At 38.0% G+C, this 24886-nt stretch overlaps 1 protein-coding gene across 2 annotated transcripts in view; it reads left to right on the top strand.

Moving 5' to 3' along the window:
* PCDH19 (protocadherin 19) overlaps nucleotides 1–24886 on the top strand; it is a 133683-nt gene that overhangs the window by 66643 nt on the left and 42154 nt on the right. Inside the window, exons 3-4 of one of the 2 annotated variants that reach the window (XM_004465295.4) lie at nucleotides 7602–7660; nucleotides 14408–14577. In XM_004465295.4, coding sequence (XP_004465352.1) covers nucleotides 7602–7660; nucleotides 14408–14577 — 229 coding nt within the window. Of the gene's footprint in view, nucleotides 1–7601; nucleotides 7661–14404; nucleotides 14578–24886 lie in introns of both variants that reach the window. The other variant, XM_004465294.4, reaches the window with a different exon arrangement.

Raw genomic sequence — 24886 nt, 5'->3', positions numbered from 1 at the left:
GGTCCATATCATAGCCCACACTCTCCCACGTTCCATCCAATGGGCCATGGGAGGACCTACAATGTCCAGTAATTGTCCCTGCAGTACCACCCAGGACAACTCCAGGTCCCAAAAATGCCTCCACATCTCATCTCTTCCTCCCATGCCCCACACCCAGCAGCCACCATGGCCACTTTTTCCACACCAATGCCACATTTTCTTCAATTACTAACCACAGTAGTTCATGAATAGAATATCAGTAAGTCCACTCTAATACATATTCTATTCCTCCATCCTATGGACCTTGGATTGGTTGTGTCCATTCCACATCTATGTCAAGAGGGGGCTTAGATTCCACATGGATGCTGGATGCAATCCTCCTGCTTTCAGTTGTAGGCACTCTTGGCTCCGTGGTGTGGTGGTTGACATTCTTCAACTCCATGTTGGCTGAGTGGGGTAAGTCTAATAAACCAGACTGTAGCATCTGAAGTCTGTTGAGGCTCAGGGTCTGGTTATCATATGGTCAGTCCAGAGATTCAGATCCCCTGGGTATATCTTAAGCCCCAGAACCAACTAAAATTCTGGTAAAGTAACAGAAAAGGCTTGTGAAAAGAGATCACATCTGAGTCCAGCTCTATCACACAGAAACACCAACTCCAAAGAAGGGCCAACTGACATGGCAGTGAATTCCATCTGCCATGACCATAAAACCTGTGGGTCTCTGTAGCCCTCAGAAGAACCAATACCTGGGGTTGTATCTACTTTATCTGTCTCTGGGACTCTGCTGAGGTGTGAATAAGGGCAACCCCTCTGATAACCTCCTGGCTCTTTTTTAGAGGCTCATAGCTATATAAACTCATTTGTCCTTTCCATTTCCCCCTTGATTTAGGTCAAACAGCATTTTTAACTCCTGTTATTATATGTAGAAAGAGATATTCTGCTGGTCCAAGTTGAACTTTTTATTCAAGGTCATTTTCTAGTTACGTCATCAGCTGGTACTTGGTAGTGATCCCTCAGTGCCAGGGAGGCTCATCCCTGGGAGTCATGTCCAATGCTGGGGGGAAGGCAATGAATTTACATGCTGAGTTTGTCTTTGAGACTGGCCACATTTGAGCAACACGGAGGCTCTCAGGAGGGAACTCTTAGGCACACTGCTGCTCTAGGCCTTGTTCTTACTTCAGGTGCACAGGCTCACAAGCATAGCCATTAGTATCAGGGGCTCATTGTTGGACCTTCATTTTTTTTTGCTCTTTGCCATTGCACTTGGGGGATTGTTGCTGTTTCTTTAGGTACTGTGATAGAACTCCCCTGGCTAGGATCTCAGCATGCCCTCAGTTGTTGTTTTTAATTGTTTCTACTATGAAAATATCCAAACATTTTTATGTACCCTGGATATATGCCCTGTAGAACTCCCTGCCAACCATGTGTCCTCTTTCTTTTTTTTTTATTGACTTTGTAATAATATTACATTAAAAATATATATGTGAGGTCCCATTCAACCCCACCCCCCCACCCCCCCCTCCCCCCCCCCAACAACACTCGTTCCCATCAATAATATCCCACACTAGTATTCCTCCGCTGCCCTTGTTGAATCTCTTGTGATCCAAAACTTCCTGAAAAGTGAAGCCCAATATACTGCCAGGTTCCCTTAATAATAAAATGGAATATAGCGATGAGCTTAAAGGTTAGATATAGAATACATATTAATTTGGAAAAATTCTACATCCTATCTTTTTCTTTTCTTTTTTCTAATTATTAAGCTTATCTTCACAAGAGTCTTAGATCACAGTAATTCAAATATACAATATACAGTATTCCCACATATCCAACATAAAACCTTTTCCCTTCCACAGCAATAATCTTTTAACATATTCATACCATATTTACTGAAACTTATGTACAAATATTGAGACAATAGATTTCAAAGAAGGTAACATTTGTGTTTACATTGTGGTTTATATTTTAGACTATACAATTTCCTAAATTTTTAGTTATCTTATGTTTTACATTATGATTCACATTTTAGCCTATCAGCCCCTATATATTTTTGCTATAATTTTACATGCCTTATATCCATCCTTGCATACTCTTGTGAAACACTTCTATTGCCCACACTGTTACATTGGTTCCATTTATTCAATACCTATTTCCCCCTCCCCTTAGGGCCCACAGTGACAGTCAATCTTCATTTCTTGAAGAGCCATGTTCAGAGATACTTGCAACAGTGTTGAGGGCTTGTCATGCTGAACTGCCCTAATGCCCTGGGAGCCACCATTTCTCTTGAGAGATACAGTTACCTCTATTTGATGGACTCAGTCCTCCCCAGAATGTGGGTGTACATTCACTCTCATTGTATGGGTTTCTACCCAATGATATAACCCACTCTGGCAAAATGAGCATTTACATATTTCCTAGGAGTCTGTCCTTTGTCAGATTATCCCCTTTATGTATCTTAAACAGGTAACTTTACTTATTATATTTTTTAAAAGGTTTTCTCAGCATTATACTTTCAATGAACACCTGACAATCTCCTATGTTCGTATGTTGCCCTACCATTCCCCCAATTTCTTGGGCAATATTACCCATCCTCCCATCCCTAGCCCCCCTCAAGCCCAGAAAGCCCCACCCAAAGGTAACCCGATGCCACCATTTTATCCCTTCCATGTACACATACTTACCTCCAGCTAATCATAGATTTCACCCATGTAGATGTCAGCTTATGTCCTTCTTCTACCCCCGATTTCCTGTAAGCCTATCATCCAGTCTCTAGCTCTCTGAGGCAGCTTGGTTTACTTATTTCATATCATTGAGGTCATGTAGTATTTGTCCTTCAATGCCTGGGTTGCTTCACTCAACATAAGGTTCTCAAGATTCATCCATGTTATCACGTGTGTTTGTAGTGTGTTTGTTCTTAAAGCTGAGTAGTATTCCATTGTATGTATATACAACATTTTATTTATCCATTCATCTGTTGATGGGCATTTGGGTTGATTCCAACTTTTGGCGATAGTGTACAATGCTGCTATGAACATTGGTGTGCATATATCGGTTTGTGTCCTTGTTTTCAGTTCTGCTGGGTATATACCCAGCAGTGGAATTGTTGGGTCATATGGCAAATCTATGGTTAGTTTTTTGAGAAACTGCCAAACTGTCCTCCAGAATGGCTGGATCCTTCTGCATTCCGACCAGCAGTGGATGAGTGTTCCCATTCCTTCACATCTTCTCCAGCATTTGTAGTCTTCTGTTTTTTTCATAGCTGCCAATCTTATGGGAGAAAGATGTTTAAATCTTTTTCCCATTTTTTGAATGGGTTGTTTATCTTTTTATTTTCAAGATATAGGAGTTCTTTATATATGCAAGTTATAAGTCTCCTATCCTATATATGGTTGCTAAGTATTTTCTCCCATTGTGTAGGCTCCCTTTTCACTTTCTTGACAAACTCCTTTGAGGTGCAGAAGGCTTTAATTTTGAGGAGGTCCCATTTATCTATTTGTTCTTTTGCTGCTCGTGCTTTTGGTGTGAAGTTCATGAAGCCATTTCCTATTACAATATCTTGTATATGCTTCCCTACACTGCTTTCCAAAGTCTTTATGTTCTTGGCTCTTATATTTAGGTCTTTGATCCATCTTGAGTTGACCTTTGTATAAGGTGTGAGATGGTAATCCCCTTTCATTCTTTTACATATGGATATCCAGTTCTCCAGGCACCGTTTGTTGGATAGGCCATTCTCTCCCAATTGAGAGGGTTTGGTGGCTTTATCGAATATTTTATGGCTATATATATGAGGATCTATATCAGAATTCTCAATTCTGTTCCATTGGTCTGTGTGTCTCTCCTTATGCCAATACCATGCTGTTTTCACTACTGTAGCTTTGTAGTATATTTTGAAGTCAGGTGGTGTGATTCCTCCAATTTCATTTTTCTTTTTCAATATGTCTTTGGCTATTCAGGGCCTCTTTCCTTTCCAAATAAATTTCATAGTTAGTTTTTCTAGTTCCTTAGCGAATGCTGTGTTGATTTTTATTGGGATTGCATTGAATGTGTAGATCAGTTTTGGTAGCATAGACATCTTAATAATATTTAGTCTTCCTATCCATGAACAGGGAATATTCTTCCATTTATTTAGGTCTTCTTTCTCTTCCTTGAACAGTCTTGTGTAGTTCTCTGTGTATAAATTTTTTACCTCTTTAGTTAAATTTATTCCTAGGTATTTGATTTTTTTATTGACTATTGTAAATGGTATTTGTTTCTTGATTTCCTCCTGAGCTTTTGAGCACACACTTTGAACCAGGATCAGCTATAACTCTCAATGTTAGTAGACATAGATCATGAATAGTGGCCATCTATGGTAAGTTTTCCCAGTTGCTTGGAATGTATCATTGGGAGGCCAGAATACTGTACTGTATTCAGTTAGGTGCTTTAATCTTTTAGAGTGAAAACTACAATGTAAAATATAATCCATGCTTAGTGGCAGTGCTCCAAAATATGTTCATCAATTGTAACAAATGTGCCACACTAATGAAGGATGTTGTTAATGTGGGAAAATATGGATGGGGTAGGGAGTGGGGCATATGGGAATCCCCTTTATTTTTGATGTAACATTTTTGTAATATAAGTATCTTTTTAAAAAAAAAATATATATATATATATATGTTCGTGTGTGTGTGTATATATATGCAGATTACATTGGGCACATCTGCCCAGTGTTGACCCATCTGTATTCCCAAAGAAGGAAAAGAGAATTGTTCTCTACAAGGAAGCCCTCTAGACTGCTTTCTTCACTTGATTCAGTACCTGCAAGTGCTAATCTTTATGGTGATACATATTATTCCATTAGGACCAAGAAGTATGCAGTCATCCGAGACAAATGTACATGGTTTTGCTTATTTGCATGAATAAGTAATTCTGGCACCAGTCCTTCAGGTCAGGTTTCCACAGAACTCCATATGTGATGCACGGTGCATGCAGGTTGGATACCCTCATATGCAAAACTATTCAAAGTTTTTTACTTGAAACCTGGCTTCTTTAACATGACAGTAGCGTGCAATGTTGCTCGTGCTTTTCCTGCACAGCCAGTATCCTCTAGATATCCCCATTTTTATCTGTGTGTTGATCTACTAACTTTCTTGAAAAAAATTATTTAGTAAGTTTAGAGACTGAGACAGATCATGGACTATTATTTTATTGTCTGAATGAGGTCAAACCCCGGTTCTATAAAAAGTATAGATTGCTCAAGATTGCTACCTGAGTCATGATAAATGCAGTTAAAATTCTCCTTTGGATTCACATTCTGTTATTCCTATTTTACAAAAGAGGAAACTGAGGCACACAGAGATTAATTAATTTGCCTAAGAGTGCTCAGTGAAACTAATAATTGGACTGTACTGAGTGCTTAACCAATTCCCCATTTTAACAGGGTAGCATGTTTTTCAGTGGTGGTGGTTCCACTTGTTAAATTAGATATTGTGCTGAATGTCTTAGAAGGGTGTATTTAACCAACTATATTATGTTGGTACAACAAAATATTTCAAGAAATGCTTGTTGATTGCTTCTACCAGAAAAAAAACTTAGATTATATTCCCACCACAATTTCAAGTTTGCTTCTTCCTCTTGTGATTATGTTTGAAATAATTTCAGAATTCATTTTCTTATGAACTAATAAGAAATGAATTTTCCCTTTTGATTTTTATTCGCCCAATTAAATTCTCCCCACAACAACAAAAATTAGTTGCGGTTTACATTAAAGGGGATTTTACCTTCTAGATGAAAGCAGTGTAAGTAGATATTACATAGCCCATCTGCAAACAAGAGGTATATGGGTGGTGGGCTTGACCATGCCTGAGTAAGTGTAGTGATGTGGAAGCAGAGAGATTCAATAATTGCATATGGAAGGCCAGGATCAGTAATAATTTTGGGAAGGAAAATTTATTTACGAACAACTGGGTTTGGGAGCTCTTGTTCAAAACTTTGAGCCCCAAATGGGATTTTTGAGTTCCTTTTATACAGAGGATGTAGGAGTTGGGAGTCAAATGGTTCTTTGTTTGAGGACTAGAAATGCTTGAATTAACACATATTCCCCACATTCCCAGTAAGCTTGAATTAACATACTTACTTTGCATTCTCCCTGAATATGGAAAGTCTATAGAGCCTATATCACTTGATTGGCTTTCTGGGTTTGGAGTGGTTGGCATGGTTATGAAAGGTGGGGCTGCAGTTCTTATTGTTTGACACACACAGCCCAGGTTATTCATGAAGAAATGCACTGTCCCCCACACATAGCCCATATCAGTAGGACAAAGTTGTGATTTAGTTTCCTTTCCAATCCTCTCTTCCTTTCTTATACTTATTCACTACCTCTATTCCCATGCACTCTCTTATGGTCCGTACCCTGAATGCTGGCTTTTTGGTGCCCATACAGTAACCAGATTTGATAATACATGTCCCATTTGCTTCTTTACCAACTGTGAGCTCCTTAAGAGCAATGACTGCATCTTTGATTCCTGAGAACCTAGCATAAATTAATGTCTGACAAGGAATTCTCTGAAAGAATGGAAAAATGGTGAACCAGACAAGGAATTTGCTAGAATGTTAGCTAGGCTGCTGTGTTTTGCCTTTCCAAGCAATCTCAGTTGAGGTTATTTTACAAGTTGCCTGAGTAATGGTGGGAATGGTGGGAAGTTCTGGTAGAATGGAAGGAGAGTGGATTTGTGTTGAGCATTTTTCAGTTCTCCAAAAGGTTCAACAAGTGTGGTAATTTAGTGTCGGGGGTAGGACCCACTTTAATAAGATATTCATTTCTGTCAATGTTGACTTTTTTCTGGGTTCCACCACTTCTAAGACTGCCCTCTCCTCCTTCCCCCAAACTTTGTGTGCTCATAAGCTGTTTTTCTATCCCTTTTATGTGGTAAGTATTCTGCATTTGCTTTTGTAAAGCCCTTGCTTGGGCAATCTACTCTAACCAAATTATACTGTGGTGATTAAATGATAGAAGCTGATACAGGGTTTTACTTGTAAACTCCATGTTTCAAGTGAAAGGCTTTGACACCTCTTGAGGACTGCTCTTCACCTCAATTTTAGGCATAATACTTGTGTGCCTTTATATCTGTGATAAAACAAAGATGTTCCTGCATAAAAACTGCTGAGCAAAATGACTTAAAACAAAGGGAAGTGCAGAGTTAAATCCACAGTGGGAGATTACCTTGCATGGATTTTCATATCTTTGGAATAAATATTTTACATGTTAATTATTGAAGTACTAATAAGTATACCTTTGAACTTGCAGTCAAATTTTGTCCTCTGGGGAATGGAGAGCAACTAGTTACTGTAAAGATTGTGGATCATGTTGTATTTTCTCTGTAAGCGGTTGCATAGTCAGTAGACAGCCATATTCTAAGAAATGCTGTGTCAATTCCATGTTGGCCTGCAGGTAAAAGCTGCCTCCACAGAGTACCTAGGGCCTCAGGGAGGTGGGAGGCATTCCTCAGGCTGTTTCCCTACTATGGCCTTGGTTTCCAATTTTTTCATTGGTTCTTGCCCTGGAGATAAAGTCCCCCTACGGAGGACAGTTTGACTCTTCTCGTGAATCATCAGTGTAACCTTTTTATTCATTTTCACCCTTTCAGACTGAAAACTATTCTTTTGACTCCAACTACGTGAACAGCCGAGCCCATTTAATCAAAAGGTACGTTGGTTTGGTTGTCTATTTCTACAACTAAGTTTGAATCGTTTTTACCCACTCTTCTACTTTGCTACACTGCTAGATTTAATACTAAAAGCCAAATAATTAATCACTTTTAATACTCATTCCTTTTTTTAAAAAAGATCATTTCTGGGAAACGGACTTTGGCCCAGTGGTTAGGGCGTCCGTTTACCACATGGGAGGTCCACGGTTCAAACCCCGGGCTTCCTTGACCCGTGTGGAGCTGGCCCATGCGCAGTGCTGATGCGCACAAGGAGTGCCCTGCCACACAAGGGTGTCCCCCCACGAAGGGGAGCCCCACGTGCAAGGAGTGCGCCCCGTAAGTAGAGCCGCCCAGCGCGAAAGAAAGTGCAGCCTGCCGAGGAATGGCGCCGCCCACACTTCCTGTGCCGCTGATGACAACAGAAGCAGACAAAGAAACAAGACGCAGCAAAAAGACACAGAAAACAGACAACCGGGGGAGGGGAGGGGAATTAAATAAATAAAAATAAATCTTTAAAAAAAAAAAAGATCATTTCTTTTTTGTTTATTGTTTTGAAGATGCATAGATCACAAAAGTGTTGCATTAAAAAATATGAGGTTCCCACATACCCAATACCCCACACCCTCGCTCCTCCCACATCAACAACCTCCTTCATCTTTGCGGCATATCCATTGCATTTGGTGAATACATCTTGGAGCACTGCTGCACCGCATGGATTATAGTTCACATTATAGTTTATACTCTTCCCCAGTCCATTCAGTGGGTTATGGCAGGATATATAATGTCCAGCATCTGTCCCTGCAATATCATTTAGGACAACTCCAACTCCATTCCTTTTTGGATTTTAAAATGCATTCCTATCTGCTTATTGTAGACAATTTGGAAGATTCATAAAAGTAAAAATAATTATTAAAAATCACTTGTAATTCCACCACTCAAAGAAAAGCACTGTTGGCATTGTATCATATTTCTTTACATCACATCTCACATTTTAAAAAATAAAATTGTGATTATATTAAAATATAGTTTTTAATATAAAATTTTTTAATAGAGAAGTTGTAGGTGTACACAAAACTTATGCAAAAATACAGAGTTCACGTATATCTCCATTATTGACATTTTGTATTAGTGTGGTACATTTGCTATGATTGATGAAACAATGTTATGATAAGTATACTATTAACTATAGTCCAAGTATACTATTAACTATAGTCCATTAGGGTTTACTGTTTCTGTCGCATAGTCCTAAATTTTTAAAATTTTATTTTTCTAACATATATATATCCTAAAATTTCCCCCTTTTTAGCCATATTCAAATATATTATTCCGTGGTATTCATTGAATTCACAATCTTGGGTGACTATCACCACCATTGATTACCAAAACATTTCTACCATACCAAACAGAAATTCTGTACTAATTAAGCACTAATTATTCATTCTTTAACCCCACCCTGGCCCCTGATAAACTGTATTCTAGTTTGTGACTCTATAAATTTGCTTATTCTAATTATTTATAATCAGTAAATAATATAATATTTGTCCTTTTGTGTCTGACTTATTTCACTCATCATGATGACTTCAAGGTTCATCCTTGTTGTTGTGTGTATCAGAACTTCATTTATTTTACAGCTGAATAATATTACATTATATGTATTTACTACGTTTTTTCTTACCACTCTTCTCTTGATGGACACTTGGGTTGTTTCGGTCTTTTGGTAATTGTGAATAATGCCAATATGAACATCAGTATGTCAATATCTTTTAGAGTGCCTACCTTCAATTCTTTCAGGCAATATACCTAGAAGTGGGATTGCTGGGTCATATGGCCATTTTATACTTAACATTCTGAGAAATTTCCAAAGATTGAGAAGGGTGGCCAATGGATATGGAAGACAAAAGGAAGATATATTGCACATTTCCCATAATCTTCTGTAACTAGTGTTACATTTACATAGTTTTTATTTTTTCAGAATGTCACCTGCAATTTGCAGGTGTTCCCAAAGTTTATGTGAGAATTCCAGATTAGCAAGCCAGCACAGTCTGGAATTTTAACTGAATGGGCTTCCTTTCTGCTATGTTTGTTTCCTTGCTATCTTCTCAGAGCAAGGAAAGCCAGCAGTAAGACTTTGGCCCTGCTGCAACATTCTTTTTCCTTATCCCTGGTTTCTGTGCTACTGTCAGATATTTTCTCCCTGCAATTGCAGAGCATGAAGCTGTAGCTCAAAGAAAATAAAAGAGGAATTGAACAATGCTCTGAAGCAGTGTGGAAACGAAAATGGGCCTTCGGCTCATAAACTACGCATAGTGTTTCCTTTTTCACTCAAATTGTCCTGGGATTTTGTGTACCTGATGTGGTGCTTTGTAAATAGCATGCCCTTGGTACATGTTTACATGTACACCTTTAATAGTACTGGGTTTTGACAGAAAAAAATGCTGAGGTTCTCAACAACTTCTTTCATTTGTTCATTAATTTCTTCATTCAATAAACATGTACCAAGGACTTGCTATATACAAAGCAAGGAAGGGGGAGGGAAAAGGAGGTATGACATGGGGCATTTTTGGGACTTAGACTTGTCCTGAATGATATTGCAGGGACAGATGCAGGACATTGTATATCCTGCCATAACCCATTGAATGAACTGGGAGAGAGTGTAAACTACAATGTAAACTATAATCCACGCTGTGTAGCAGTTCTCCAAAATGTATTCATCGATTGCAATGAATGTGCCACACTAATGAAAAAAGTTGTTGATGTGGGAAAAGTGGGGTGTGTGGCAAGTGGGGCATATGGGAACCTCCTACATTTTTTAATGTAACATTTTGTGTGATCTATGTATCTTTAAAAAAATAAAAATATATTTTTAAAAAACAGTACTACACTTCCCTTTAAGGCAGCAATTTTTTGAACTTTACTGTGAACTAGAATTACCTTAGAGATTTGTTAAATGCAGAGTTTCTAGCTCTATCTCAGAGAATATCCAGTTTTAACAGATTTTCAAGATGATTGTGATACAGGTGGTTCAGGAACCACTCTGGGATCCTCCTTACATTCCTTAAATATAGTTAAAACTGTCATTTGACTCTCTTTTCTTTCTCATTCTAATTCTCATATGTCATTCCTTGGGTATATCCTACCAAAAAGATATGACTCATTTCCTTTCAGATTTTTTGCTTTTTGGAGAAGAGTTTTAATATTCTAAAGGGTAAATACGGGTCAGAATTTAAGTAATGTTCATTCACCAACATTTTCTGAGTAACTATTGTATGCAGAGCCATGTTACAGGTATTTTCAAACAATCCTGTCCTTCTGTTGGTAACCAGAGCAGTAATAGAAATATTTGCATTTACAATAGCATTGCAAACAAGTAACCCTAATTTATTGTCCCACAGAAGTTGGTTTACAAGTCTTTCTTCTCCCAGGACGCATACAGGTAATAAAGCAAGTGGACTCAGCATTTTTACGCTTGGCATAAACTGTTATTTGTTTTGGGTGAGTAGTCATTTACCAGGCTGTTTTATAGTTTGTAGCATCTTGTTCACTGAGTCCTAAACTGCCTTACACAAATCCATTCATTAAGCCAGTAAATGCCCTTACAAGATCAGAGTAAGTGGTACTTAGTTTCGCAGATGGGCAAACTGATCTTTAAACAAGTTAACTATTCCAAGCTCAGGGGCTGGCAGGGAATGTCATACTCCTTGCTTTTTCTTCTGAGAATACACAACTTTTCCTGCTCACATTATCATTCTCCTAGATACTAGTAGCCAACCCTTCACTGTTTTTTCATTTCTATCCTTTCTACCCCAAAAGCAAAAGCTGTAAGGTGGTTTATAATATTCAAATGCATACAAAAAGGATGATAAAATTAAAAAGTCAAGTCCAAAACCATGTAGAAGTGAGACAGAGGTACTTGGAGTCCAGGGAGTTAACTCATTGCGATTAATCATTATATTTACCTTGAAGCTTTTGAGAAGCCAAGGCAAATATATCAGACCATATAATTCTCATTATTCATTTTAAGAAGGATGCACATTTGATGGAAGTAGTGCATTTTTTCTTGTTCCTGAATTTTAGGAGAAATTAACATAATGGGCAATGTCTGACTATAGTTTGCAGAAGATACAGACACATTCTTTAAATATTCATTTCCTATATCTGTCTCATAAAAAAATCATGGCTATAATATTTAATTGTAACTCAATGAAGGTATTACTTAATGGAGTAATGATATAATATTAAACAATAGCCATTTATTGAGAATCTATGTGTACCTGGTACTTCCTGTACAGTATCTCATTGAATCCTCAAAGTGACCTTTTGAAGGAGGTTTTGATGAATGCATTTTGTAATACAAGGAAAATGAGGCCTAGGGTCATATAGATGAAGTGGCAGATTAGGAATTAGCAATTGGTTTAATGATTCCAAGTTCAGGGTTCTTTCCTCCACGGTCTGGGAATCTAATATTACAGGAACAGAGTTTAAAGACCCTACCTAGAGCTGTGGTTTTGGTGGGGGTGGAGAATAGGGAGATGTGACACTGTCTGGAGACATTTTTTAGGAGGCATTACTGGCCTCTAGTAGTGGATAAAAACCAGGGACAACCATTCACGAAAAGTAATTATCCAGACCAAAGTGTGACTATGCTGAGATAACGGCATCTTACTTTAAGGGATAATTAATTGCATTGCCCTTAGACTGTATGCGTCACTATCATATGTCTCAAGCGTGTTTTGGCAATTGCTGAAATGAAGGCAATTCAGGGTTGAATTCTCTGGCTTACAGTGCCAATTTTGTGTTGTGTATTAAACAAAGTTCCATATGCTTCAGACATCAGATATTCAGGTTGAAAAAATAATATTTATTACAAAAATATAGGAGCCTGTAATATATCATCATTCAGGCAAGTAATTTCCTTTCTCCTGTGGGTAGGGCTGAATTGTTTTTCAAAATCAAACTTTGAATCTATTCAAACTATGGGTATAGTATTTATAGGAAGTCCCAGAATCTGTGTCGTAAAGCTAGAAATTTTGAAACATTTTAAAGCATGTATTTCCAATTGGCCGTCTTGACCATGAAATAACTGATAGGGTGATTGGTTTTTTTTAATAGGATGGCAACCTGGTGAGTCCTTGGGGCTGAGTTAGCTGCATGGAATAATTTGGAGATGCTGAGTGAGTTAGACCATTGAGGAATTTTAGTTTTAATGCTCAGTTATCCTTCCTGAAAATAATTAGCAAACAGGTATATGCTTCACCCTTTCCTACTCCTCATATTCCTATAATTACGGCTTTCCAGTTATTGCCCTCTTGATCTGTTCCTTTTCATAGATAGGGAAGCAAACATTCCACATCTAGGTTTTCATACATTAAAATCTTCTGTGATTGCTCTTGACCAAGGGTGGAGAGTAACAGTGTATCAGTCGTGACCATTGCATTACGCTCCATCATATGCCCTGAATATTTTTATCAAAGCCTCAGAGAGCCAGGCCTGTGTATGTTCAAAGTTTAGCAGACCAAGCAAGTTTGCAGCATCATCTCCACAGGGCACCCTTTTCAGAGGTATAGTAGATCTATTGGGGCTTGCCTTAATTCACAAGCATGCCACTCTACCTTGTTGAGACAACAATACATTTACTTGAGTATGACTTTGCTTTTTCCTCACTGACTAGGGAATGGATTCACTAGGCATTTCAGATGTTAATTTATGGTCCATGGTGTAGCACAGTTAAAGATTCTTTCAGAACATACAAAATATTGGAATAGCAGGTGGGTCTTCTGTGGATGTACCCTATGTATTATTCTCTATTTCCTGAGAAATGTTGTGGGGATTTGGATATTATGTTTCATGCATTTTATGGTGGATTGATTTAATAAATGCAAGGAACATTTACCCACAAACTTTTGAGGGAATAGCTTCCATGTTCTTAGCATACTTATGCTATATTGTTCACTCTGTGGCTCTCACTTCTGTTTTACCTTCCATGCAACAAGGCTCTCCTCTTCTCAGCTTCTGTTTCTCTTTTTCTTTGAATCTGTCCCTCTGCCTTTCTCACTTAAAACCTCCCTGGATTCTCTGATCATGATATCCTTTATATTTTAATTGTACTACCTCAATTTCTGCTACTTTTGCTTTTTCACAGTTGATTAGTGGCACTTAACTATTAGTAGCATTGTGGGAGCTAGATTGCCTGGGTTTGCTACTAAATCTGCTACATTTTTACCAAATATGACATGGACAAGTTGTTTAATGTCCAGATACTCTGTTTTTTTCTTCTGTAAGTGGCAACATTAATATCAACTTTCTCTTTTAGTGTTGTGATGATCTGAAAAGTGAATTCATGTCAAGAACTTAGAACAGTGCCTCATGTATAGTATTCCCTCAGTAAGCATTAGCTATTATTATTTCCCTTTGATTGTATAAGAAAAGAAAAAATACATTCTGAAATTATGACATTTTTTAGAGGTTTTGTTTCAGATTGTAGCTTCTTTCACCTTGACTGTAGTAATGCATTGAGGATAAAGGAATGAAAGTAATACCTGCATCAGCATTCCAATAGTGGGAATGTCTCTGCAATGTTGAGTTCCATTATCTATAAACAGAAATTTCTCTTTCTCCTATGTTTATCCTGTTGGGCAATATGGCAGCTGTTGACCCCTCTACAGACCTGACATCATCCTGGTTCTGAAAGATTTTTCAAGTCACATCTATCACAGTCTTAAATGATAATTCTTTCTTCAACACAGCAGCTCTACCTTCAAGGATTTAGAGGGCAACAGCCTGAAGGATAGTGGGCATGAAGAGAGCGACCAGACTGACAGTGAGCATGATGTCCAGCGGAACTTGTATTGTGATACTGCTGTCAATGATGTGCTGAACACCAGTGTGACCTCCATGGGATCTCAGATGCCTGACCATGGTAAGAGTTGTTTAGATGGAAGTTGCAACAGTAGACGCCAAGTAACCCAGAATGTTTATATGCACTGTTAGGAGTGTATTATCAATGTGTCCACTGTGCTCACACCTCAGCAGCATCTGCAGGTTTTTGAAATGTTCTGACACCCATCTATATTCTTCCTCACCATCCCTGAGTTAGATCCCTTATGATTGTATACTGTTCAGACATTTTAAAAGATAACTGTGTATGCATATTGCATATATTCTCTTCAATAATAACCATGCCGAACACATAGGAAATGAACAGATGCCATCTCACCAGGAATAAATGCCTCTTTTTGCTTTAGTACATGAATTCCACCGATCATTTGAGTGCATAGAACACAGCACTAATGAGACCAAAGGGGTGAATTTTATTTCCATATCTGACTGGTTAGCTTTTCCCAGGGAAGAGACTCTGTTCTTTGACCACAGATTGAATATTCTTTACTGGAGATAGAAAACACCAAAACTTCTCATTTTGTCTATGGGGCTGTTATGCAAAATCCTTCTAACTACTACACAAATCTATGCCATTTGTCATAGGAAGGAATAGGGTAAGAGAACATTGTTGTCTTAATAGGGTTCCTGTGAATGGGAAAAATACTCCAAAGCACATGCTAGAAGTAGCATCTTCATGTATGAAGAAGAGTCAATTTTTCTGAAGTCAGTCCCATATGCTTTAGTAGGAGGAGTTATTTAAAACTGGCTAGACATAAACCAGGATATAAAAACATTAACAGAGTTCAGCTAAAGCAGAATGTTCAGATTGACTTGGGCAAAGATGATGTCATTTTCAATGTTTCATTGTTGCAAAAATGCTATGCAAACGGTCTGTCCTTTTCAATTAAGAAGTATGAATTCAGCTTGATGTTTAGGTTCAGTGAAGCTTCAGAATGCTTGGCTCTGTCTTGAGAGAAGCTAGACTCAAGCTCAGCTGGAAACCCACTGCTAAAAGACTTAAAGATGAGAAAATAAAATATAGTGATTATGTGCTGGTCTTCAGCTGTTTCATTTCACTGAAAACATCATTAACGGCTTTTCTTTTGGTTTTGTAAATGAATCCACAGGAAAAAAATGCATGATCTACAAAACAAAATGTTTTCAATGGAAAAAAAGTAGTCATTTAGATTCTATTAAATTGTGTAATCCATTCCTTCCCCAGCAAACCCAAATGTCAAAATCTATAATATATAGAGGTCACTAAAATTTTGCACTGGCGCCTTCCCTAATTGGTGAGTGGTGATATCTGCAGAGATAAAATATTTTCTGGGAAACCTTACTCGGACTAAAGATGAAAGAATTAAACATTTATGTAACTGCAACTGAGGCAATTTAATTCACAGGGCATTAGGTATGTCATAGCATACAGACTGATGTGTATCATTTACTACTTGTGTGTTTCAAATCATTTTTTTTCCATTTATATAAGAAAGTGTTTTAGTTAGATACTCTTTATTTTTATTTTTTACACATTTTAGATTAAAGTTAATAGATCACAAAGAACATTATATTAAAAAACATAAAAAAACATAAAAAACATAAGAGGTTCCCATATACCCCGCTCCTCATCCCCCACCCCATCATTTTTGTAAATTGTATTTTTTGAAGTCATATACATCACAAAAAATATTATATTAAAAACATAAGAGCTTCCTGTATAGCCCCCACCCCCTCACCCCACTCCTCCCACACCAACAACCTCCCCCATCATTGTGGCACACTCATCGCACTCAGTGAACACATTCTGGAGCACTGCTGCACCACAAAGATAATAGTTTAACCTGTAGTTCACACTCTCCCCCAGTACATTCAGTAGGTTAAGGCAGGATATATAAAGTCCATAATCTGACCCTGCAATATCATTTAGGACAACTCAAAGTCCCCAAAATGTCCCCACATCACATCTCTTCTTCCCTCTCCCTGCCCTCAGCAACTACTGTGGTCACTTTCTCTTCCTCAGTGCTACAATTTCTTCTATTACTAGTCGCAATAGTTTTATAGTAGAATATCAGTAAGTCCATTCTAATCCATATTTTATTCCTCTGTGCTGTGGACTCTGGGATGGTGATGTCCACTCTACCTCTAGATCAAGAGGGGGCTTAGATTCCACATGGCTGATGGGTGCAATTCCTCTGCTTGCAGTTTTTGGCACTCTTGATTCCCTGGTGTGGTGTTTGATCATCTTCACTTCCCTGTTTTGAAGTGAAATGACTCCAGGAAAAGAAATAATTATAACTGATTCCCACTTTTTGCCTGGCTGGAAAAACAACTGTTTTAATTTTTTGTCACAGTTCTCTAGGAGAATAATTATCAGTGGACTGTAGCTAGTTTTTCTGAACGAATATTTCTTACAAATGGGGTGTATTACATATAATGTATCGGATGGATAATAATGAGAATATTCCATAGCAAATGTATGGCAATATACCATGACTCTCCTTCATATAAGATGCTGATATATATCTCAAATATATATCAAATGTTTGACTTTTGCTATTCCATTTTGTCAATAATCACATTTTCTTTCTCAGTATTCCATTTGCATGTATATAACTTCATTTTTTTCACTAGGTTTGTTCTTTGCAACTTGGGTGAATCATTAAAGTTTAGATACAAAGGAAATTCAGTTCTTGATTATATCTTAGGTTCTACCTGTTATATCTCACTATGTGTGAAGTTTTTCATAATGATATTCTGTTAATTGTGCTCCAGATCACCTCTTGGCTTTCCATACAGATTGTGTCACCAGTTCATTTAGATTTCTTACTGCTACCTCAAAACAATTCTATGAATACCAATAATTTATATTTTATATCTCAAACCTGCATTCCACAATAAATGTAGCTCATTTTATCCTAAGGCCTAGTGGTTAAAAAGCAGGCACTGGATGAATTCATTTATGTATTCTTGTTCTGTTATCATTCTAATTAGAATTGTTCCAGGGCAGTATGGTATTGTGGCTTCAGAAGACAACTATTTTAGAATGGTGGTGGTGGGGGGGGGAATGGAATCTGCTCTGAATCAGACCTGAAACTGAAAGTCTCAAAGGTTTCAAAAGGAAAAAGTAGTCTCAGGTTTCCTGGTTTATTGATACTGTGACAGGCATCTCAAATCTAAGCACCCTTAAATCCTGGGGGCTCCAGAGCTGAACTCTTGAGGTTTGGATAGATGCCTCTGGAAAAGAGTGAGAGTTACAATGAACTTCTCAGATCATTTCTGATTTTGATAATATTTCTTCTGGTCCTCCCAGAACCACTTCAAGGTTGGACCAAATATACCCATTGAGTGTACCTCCTCCACCTTTGTTTTGGAGAGTTTGACCCACTTTGGATTTCATGTCTGTAGCTCTTTTTGTGATGTTTCTAATTTAGATATTAGTATCTTTCTTTGTACATATGTGGACACCTAATTGATGGGTATTTTCAGGATTTTCAAAATAAAGATACTTTTATTGCATCTGTTAATTTTTACCTTGAGCAGGGATGGGTTGCTCAATAAGCTGATACGGTATTGCCAATGTTTGGGGAGAAGCTAAAACTCCTTGTTTTCTTAGAAGCTCCTGGGCTCTGTGCTTCTTCACACTGCCAAAAGTTTCTTTGGGATTTGTTCTTATAATTTTATTATAGCAAAGAAATGCCCAGTGTAAATGTCAAGGGTGCTCTATGACACTCAGAGTAAAATTCCAATCCCTTTATGTTCAGTAACTATTTTCCCTAACCTCTCTGAGACTATTTCTAGGAATGGGGATGCAGAATCATTGTATTTAATCAAGAAAGTCAAATAACCAAAAGAGTTTCCATCTCAAAGGGCAAAAGTCAGGTGTTTAGCCACTGGGGAGTATGGATTGCATTGTGATTGCCCCAACCAAACACATTCATGAGCTTGGTAAAAATGGAAATAGGATAAAATATCAGGAATCTCTGCTTTTTGAATTATCATGAATCCTGGTATCACTCTCACACCTTTAAGACCAGATAAATGAGTTGGTGAACTGGCTGAGCCAAATTTCCTGGTTGCCAGGTGACTGAATTACAAATTTATTTATCAAATGCAGTACCCATGAACTAACATGTCTCAGTTTATCCCCAGTACTGAAGCCCTTATTGTCACGGCTACCCAAAGAAGGTGATAGGGAATTCTTTATTCTGTGCCTTCCACTGTCATCTTCCACTTTTTGGAATTTTATCTCTATATAGCTCTCAGAGTGACTTGAGAACAATGTGTTACTTGGCAGTTTTCATTACCTGATTTAATCCCTAATGGGATTTGCTGCTAAGATGGAAAGTCACACTCAAGTCTTTTATTTTTTTTTTAGCAAGTTTTTTTAAAATTATTTTTTAAAGATACATAGATCACACGAAATGCTACATTAAAAATATGAGAGGTTCCCATATACCCCATTCCCCACCCCACCTCCACTCCTCCCACATCAACAACCTCTTTCATCATTGTGGCACATTCATTGCATTTGGTGACTGTATTTTGGAGCACTGCTGCACCACATGGATTATAGTTTACATTGTAGTTTAGGCTCTGCCTTAGTCCATTCAGTGGGTTATGGGAGGATATATAAAGTCCTGCATTTGTCCCTGCAATATCATTCAGGACAACTCCAAGCCCTGAAAATGCCCCCATATAACACCTCTTCTACCCTCTCCCTGCCCTCAGCAACTCCCATGACCACTGTCTCTACGTCAATGATACAATTTCTTCCACTGCTAGAGTCACAATAGTTCTATTGTAGAATACCAGTAAGTTCACTCTAATCCATATTTTATTCCTCCATCCATGGACCCTGGGATGGTGATGTCCACTCCACCTCTAAATCGAGAAGGGGCTTAGATCCCACATGGCTCATGGATGTGATTCTCCTGGTTGCAGTTGTAGACTCTCTCAGTTCCCTGGTGTGGTGCTTGACCATCTTCACCTCCCTGTTAGCTGACCTGGGTAAATCCAACAAACTGAAAAGTAGGTATTGAAGCTCTGCTGAAGCTCAGGGCTCAGCTGGCACATGGATAATCCAAAGAGTCAATCTTCTGAGCATACACCAACCCTGGAACCAACCACAGGTTCAGTAAAAGTGATAGAAGAGGCATGTGTATAGAGGAAACATTTGAGTCCAATCACCAGCTGGTGATTGGTAGTAATCCTTCATCAGGGAGGCTCATCCCCAGAAATCATGTCCCATGCTGGGGGAAAGGTAATGCATATACATGCTGAGTTGGGCTTGGAGAGTGACCACATTTGAGCAACATGGAAGCTCTCAGGAGGTAACTCTTAGGCACCAAGCAGCTCTAGGCCTAGTTGAAATTTCAAGCACACAGGTTCCTAAGCATAGTCATCAGTATCAAGGGTCTGTCATTGGATCATCCTTCTTCACTGATCTTTGCCCTTGTACTTGGGGGATTGTTGCTGTTCCATTGGGGAATGCAGCAGAGCTCCCTCGGATGGGAACTCAGCACTCCCTCAGTTGTAGTGTGTAACTCTACTTACTATGACAATACCCAATGAATATATGAACATATTTACATACCTTATATACCTGCCCTGGAGAACTCCCTCCCACCCATGCATCCCCCATCAATGACAACCCACAACAGTGCTTCTTCCTTGCCATAGTTGAAACCCCCTGTGATCCAAAATTTCTTAAAAAATGAAGTCTAATATATTGCCAAATTCAATTGGTAGGAAAATGAAATAGCAATGCCTTCCCTCCCTAAGCTTGACTTATTTGGAAAAATTACCACCTTCTGGTGAGGACAAAAATTTTGTCTTATGCAATTTCTACAGTGTCTGAGGTAGGTAATTGACAAGTAGAGTGGTAAAAGGTGTCATATGGTCAAAAGTTTGCTGCATGATTGGTGGTATTACTGGTCTTGAATCTCTTCCTGTCAGGGTTGTCCCTCTTATGAGATGTGCTGGAGTTAATTGGCTTCTAGTTCTTCCTTGCTTTTTTGCTGACCATTTGTGATGATTTGGATACCATTTATGCTTATTTTAATATGCAATCCTGATTTAAAATTGGGGTTTATGGGGATCATATGTAACAGTGTACATACTAGTCCCAAGCCTCATTAATTTGTTTCAAATAACGCTCAGTCCCTCTTACCTTATGATTTTAATTATTGATTATAAAGTCATGAACTGAAAAGATGACTCTAATTGCTCTAATATGCACTCCATTTGGAGTTCACTATAACACTGAATTTTTTTCCATCCCATGCTAATTGATACCAAATGGAAGCAATGCACAGAAATTTGCACTAACATTTATGTTTTCACATCGAAATGCAATATAATTATGATTGTTTTATTTCTGGAAGTGTAGGTTCTCTACATTTTACTAAACTTTGTTTATTTACTCATTTCTTCACCTGAATATCATTTAACATGTTTGCTGTATGAAATATAGTTTTGAAAAACTTGATCTGTGTTTAATGCAACTGCTGTTACAAATTAGCCATGAAAATGTTCTGGAGGCTGTATACTATGAATATTCTAGTGTCAACCAAAGATATATTAAGACGTTTATACTTTCCACACTCTACCAACAATGTGTAATTTCACTTTCTCCAGTCTTTTAATGAAATTATGATTCATGATTGAATATTCCTTTCTCTATTCTCTTACCTATTCCCCTGACTCACCTCTCACCTCACTAAATTTCCAAATGCTCATTTCAATTAGTCTCTTGGCAAAATGCGGAGTTTTCAATGGAGAATATTTTGTGGCATTGCAAAACAGTGTGCTTCTAGGCTCCAGAAATGGTAGCATGGACCAGATGTTCACAGAGTAATTGAAAATTTCATTTTATCAAAATAGCTTTTGCTGTCAAAAAGTTTTATCTTTACTTCAACAAAGAACTTGATTAGTTCCCCCTGGACCCAAATTAGCATTTTTGAGGCTCGATGTACAGTTTTGCAATTCATGTTGTTATTTCTCCCCTGGTTTTGATCGTATAGAATATTTTTTTATTGTCTTCATCCTCGTGGAAATACACCAGGTAATAATGTTTGATTATTCGAACACAGGAATGTACTGGTATATGGTGTATCTATATGTGTGATTTTAATTTCTTCAGTTTTAGCTCCTTTCACCTTGCCTGAAGTGTGCAATAAACTACCACCAGTCAGGAAGAATCCATTCATTCATTAATATTTTTGAGTGCCCATTATGTTTCTGGTTCTGGGAACTGAATTGGGTTCAACTACTGCTATTCACTGTGAAAATGATCATTTATTTGTCTTTGATTAGCTGTGCTTTACTGAGGAGTCCAAGGTCAGCTCAATGAAGAAAAGAATTCTTTTTGATTAAAAAATTATATAAGAATAGATCTTGAGACTATTGAAAACCTTATTAATAATGTGCAAATAAAGCAAAAGAAACAATATGAGAAGACTGCTAGAATCAAAGTTTATTTTCAGCGAGGATGTTTTGAAAATGTATTCTCTGATGTTCTAATTTGAATAATGTCATATTGTTAACCATATGCTTTTTAAACCCACTGCTTAGAGGCTGAATTTCTTGCTCACTTTTGGTTAATGGCACTGTAGGTTTAATCTCTAACATGCCCAATTACCTCGCTGGTTTAGAGGCACTCTTTGGTACTCAATACCATTTTCCTCTCATGCTCAGAACTTTACTCTCTTTTTTTAGTCTCAGTAATGGCTGGACAAATGAAAAGAAAGATGGCCCATAGATGCTTTTGTTTTTTTTTCAGCTACATTGCTGTACTGGATAATTGGATTACTTCCAAATTATGATTTACATTTTATTGGCAAGACAGTCTCTGAAATAAAAAAATTGTCCTTATGGAAACATCCATGCTGTTAGCAGTTGTTTGCTAATATTTCTTTTAGACTGGGCCCTTTGGTCAGATAATTCTTTTAGGACAGGTCACCAACAGCTCTCCAATGTAAGACATTATGAATAATATCAGCTATTCATCTGCATTGAAGTAGAAAAGCTACTCTTTTTTTTAGAAAAATATTTTTCTGGTCCACTTGGAATTTTAATTGTCTCATATTCAGTGTCTGTTCTAAAATTTATATTAATAATTACCAGTAGAGAGGGACTCATTATTATTCATCAAGAAAATTAATGCCAGGGTCTTTCTTGAATGGTAGACATTAAGAATTTCTATATTTCTAAGCAGTTGTAACATATTGGAGGATGGAGGTTATATATAAAGGATGCACACCAAGCACTTAAGAATTTTGTTCTTTAGGAGCTTATGGATTGATAGCACTGTAGCTGTTTGATATGGTTATGAATTCCAAAAATAGATATTGGATTGTGTTTGTAATCTGGTTTGTACCTGGGCATGGTTAAGGTATGATTAGAGCTTTAATTGGGCCATGTCATTAGGACATTGAGTCCCCACCTCTCGGTGGGTGGGGACTCATAGATAAAAGGCATGGAAAATGACAGAGTTGAGGGTTTCTGATGTTGGAGTTTGATGCTGAAGTTGTAAGCTGGAGCTCCAGGAAGTCAGCATGAAGAGGAAAGAAAAGCAAGGCCTGGGAAGAGAGGACTAGAGCCAGGACAAGAACACAGAGGAATAGAGACGGCTCCTTAGACATGGCAGAATCCCCAGGGAGAGAGACAGAGCCATTCACCTGGTAGTCTACAGCTGACATTGTGGAAAGAGGCAAAATCTAGAGAGCCTCATAGTCTACAGCTGACCTTGTGGAGAAAACAGAGGGACTGAGCCCAGAGGAACCCAGGAAACCTGAACCCTCGCAGACATTGGAAACCATCTTGCTCCAACAAGTGAAAATAGACTTTGGTGAGGGGAGTAACTTATGCTTATGGCCTAGTATCTGTAAGCTCCTACCCCAAATAAATGCCCTTTATATAAACCAACCAATTTCTGGTATTTTGCATCAGCACCCCTTGGCTGATTAAAATAAGCACAAATTGTCCAATATAGAATAGGCTACATAGAATTACTAAAGAAAGTAATTAAGATCATTTGAACTAGAATACAAAATGCATTTAAAAGAACACTTTGGTGTAATGGAAACCCTTTGGAAGAATTGTGGGAGTCAGTCCCTAATATGGTATGTTAGATAAAATTATGCACAATTTAAAGATTTTGATGAAGTCCATTTTATCTAATTTTTCCTTTTTTGCTCATGCTTTTTATGTCATATCTAAGAAATAACTGTGAAATCCAAGATTATGAAGATTTCTTCCTATATGTTATGGTTTTAGCTAATATGTTTAGGTCCTGGATCCATTTAGAGTTCAATTTTTGTTTATGATGTGAAATAGACTTTTAAAGCTCAAGACAGAGAAATCAGACTCTTTTGTAACTGTGCATGTTGGAACCCCATAAAGCAATCATTCAATCATGTACAGAAAATACAAAACCGTTCTTCATAGTGTAATTTAAAGAGATTATCAGTGATTCCCTTGAGATTTGTTTTGAAGCAAATCTTTTGGGACTGGATATTTGTGTGCAGGTTACAAAATCAGAAAGATATTGTTGGATTTTAAGTTTTATGGTGAACACTTGACTTCACTTAAAGTGTGCAGGTCAGAAACGTGGTTTTTGCTGGGGATGGTGTATACCCAGGAGACTTGAATCTCTCGACTGGCCATGTGCTGGCTGGGCCCTGAACTTCAGCAGAGTTGCAGCTCCTACTCTCCCGTTCATTGGTCTTGCAAGGGTCACCTAACAGGGAGGTGAAGATGGTCAACCACCACACCAGGGAACTGAGAGGGCCTACAACTCCAAACAGGAGAATTGCATCCATCAACCGTGTGAGTCTAAGCACCCTCCTGATATAGAGCTGGAGTGGACATCGCCATCCCAGGGTCCACAGGATGGAGGAATAAAATATGGATTACAGTGGACTTAGTTTTATTCTACTAAAGAACTATTGTGACCAGTAATGGAAGAAACTGTAGCATTGATCTGGAGAAAGTGGCCACAGTAGTTGCTGAGGGTAGGGAGAGGGAAGAAGAGATGTGATGTGGGGGCATTTTCTGGACTTGGAGTTGTCCTAAGTGATATTGCAGGGACAGATGCTGGGCATTATATATCCTGCCATAACCCACTGAATGGACTGGGGGAGAGTGTAAACTACAATGTGAACTGTAATCCATGTGGTGCAGCAGTGCGCCAAGATGTATTCACCAATTGCAATGGATGTGCTGCAATGATGAAGGAGGTTGTTGATGTGGGACAAGTGGGTGGATTGGGGTGTGGGACATGTGGGAACTTCTTATATTTTTTAATGGAACGTTTTTTGTGATCTATGTATCTTCAAAAAAATACAATT

The sequence above is a fragment of the Dasypus novemcinctus genome, chromosome X, assembly GCF_030445035.2.
Source record: "Dasypus novemcinctus isolate mDasNov1 chromosome X, mDasNov1.1.hap2, whole genome shotgun sequence".
In the NCBI taxonomy this organism is placed as follows: domain Eukaryota; kingdom Metazoa; phylum Chordata; class Mammalia; order Cingulata; family Dasypodidae; genus Dasypus; species Dasypus novemcinctus.
The sequence above is the reverse complement of the archived record's forward strand: the minus strand, read 5'-3'. Positions and strand labels throughout refer to the sequence as shown.